Genomic DNA, 1,420 nt, shown 5'->3' with positions numbered 1-1,420 from the left:
GGGCTTTGCCGCGGCAGCCATGTCCATGGGCCTGGAGATCACGGGCACCGCGCTGGCCGTGCTGGGCTGGCTGGGCACCATCGTGTGCTGCGCGCTGCCCATGTGGCGCGTGACGGCCTTCATCGGCAGCAACATCATCACGTCGCAGACCATCTGGGAGGGCCTGTGGATGAACTGCGTGGTGCAGAGCACCGGCCAGATGCAGTGCAAGGTGTACGACTCGCTGCTGGCGCTGCCGCAGGACCTGCAGGCGGCCCGCGCCCTCATCGTGGTGGCCATCCTGCTGGCCGCCTTCGGGCTGCTAGTGGCCCTGGTGGGCGCCCAGTGCACCAACTGCGTGCAGGACGACACGGCCAAGGCCAAGATCACCATCGTGGCGGGCGTGCTGTTCCTTCTGGCCGCCCTGCTCACCCTCGTGCCGGTGTCCTGGTCCGCCAACACCATTATTCGGGAATTCTACAATCCCGTGGTGCCTGAGGCGCAGAAGCGCGAGATGGGCACGAGCCTCTACGTGGGCTGGGCGGCCACGGCGCTGCAGCTGCTGGGGGGCGCGCTGCTCTGTTGCTCGTGCCCCCCGCGCGAGAAGAAGTACATGCCCACCAAGGTCGTCTACTCCGCGCCGCGCTCCACCGGCCCGGGAGCCAGCATGGGCACAGCCTACGACCGCAAGGACTATGTCTAAGGGACAGACGCAGGGAGACCCCCCCACCTTCACCACCGCGAGCTGGAGCGAGCACCAGGCCATCCAGCATGCAGCCTTGCCTTGGAGGCCAGCCCACTCCCAGATGCCAGGAAGCTCCCGCGCTGGACTGGGAGGGGGCGGCTCGAGGACCCCTCCCCAGCAGCCACCGCTTTTCAGGCCAGGGAGTCGACTTCAGGGCCCAGAGACCAACCTGCATGGACTGTGAAACCTCACCATTCTGGAGCACAGGGCCTGGGTGCCCTCCAATACTTGACCGCCCCGTCGAGCCCCATCGGGCCGCTGCCCGCATGCTCGCGCTGGGCAGGGACCGGCAGCCGTGAAAGGGGGCACTTGATATTTTTCAATAAAAGCCTTTCGTTTTGCACTCGCTGGAGCCTCCTTGTTCCGAGCGCCTTCACCTCCCTGCAGAGCGCCCCCTCGGGGCGGCCTTGGCTGGATCTCGCTCTCCGAGATGGAGCTTAGAGGGAAGGTGGGGTTGTAAGCTGAGCTCGGTGATCACGGAGTGGTCACTCGCCCACTCCCTGGGGATTCGGAAGACAGCCTGTGCGGCCAAAGCCAAGGTCCAATCTAGGAAGCAGGCATGAGCACTTCCCGCCCCTGGGTCTGTGCTGGGAGCCGACAATACCCCACACATTCGTGGCTCGGGATGGGAGGGGGAAGGTGGCAGAGATGTGCCCCTGGGTCTGTGCTGGGAGCCGACAATACCCCACACATTCG

The 1,420-nt window shown here is 65.7% G+C and overlaps 1 protein-coding gene across 1 annotated transcript; it reads left to right on the top strand.

Moving 5' to 3' along the window:
* The first annotated feature begins 6 nt into the window (after nt 1–6).
* Nucleotides 7–1,067, top strand: CLDN3 (claudin 3). Its single transcript, XM_011930599.1, has one exon. The coding sequence runs from the start codon at nt 20–22 to the stop codon at nt 680–682; it is 663 nt and encodes a 220-aa protein (XP_011785989.1). The 5' UTR covers nt 7–19; the 3' UTR covers nt 683–1,067.
* Nucleotides 1,068–1,420: the final 353 nt, after the last annotated feature.

The sequence above is a fragment of the Colobus angolensis genome, unplaced genomic scaffold (genome assembly GCF_000951035.1).
Source record: "Colobus angolensis palliatus isolate OR3802 unplaced genomic scaffold, Cang.pa_1.0 Scaffold120, whole genome shotgun sequence".
Classification (NCBI taxonomy): domain Eukaryota; kingdom Metazoa; phylum Chordata; class Mammalia; order Primates; family Cercopithecidae; genus Colobus; species Colobus angolensis.
This window is presented reverse-complemented; position numbering and strand designations above follow the sequence as displayed.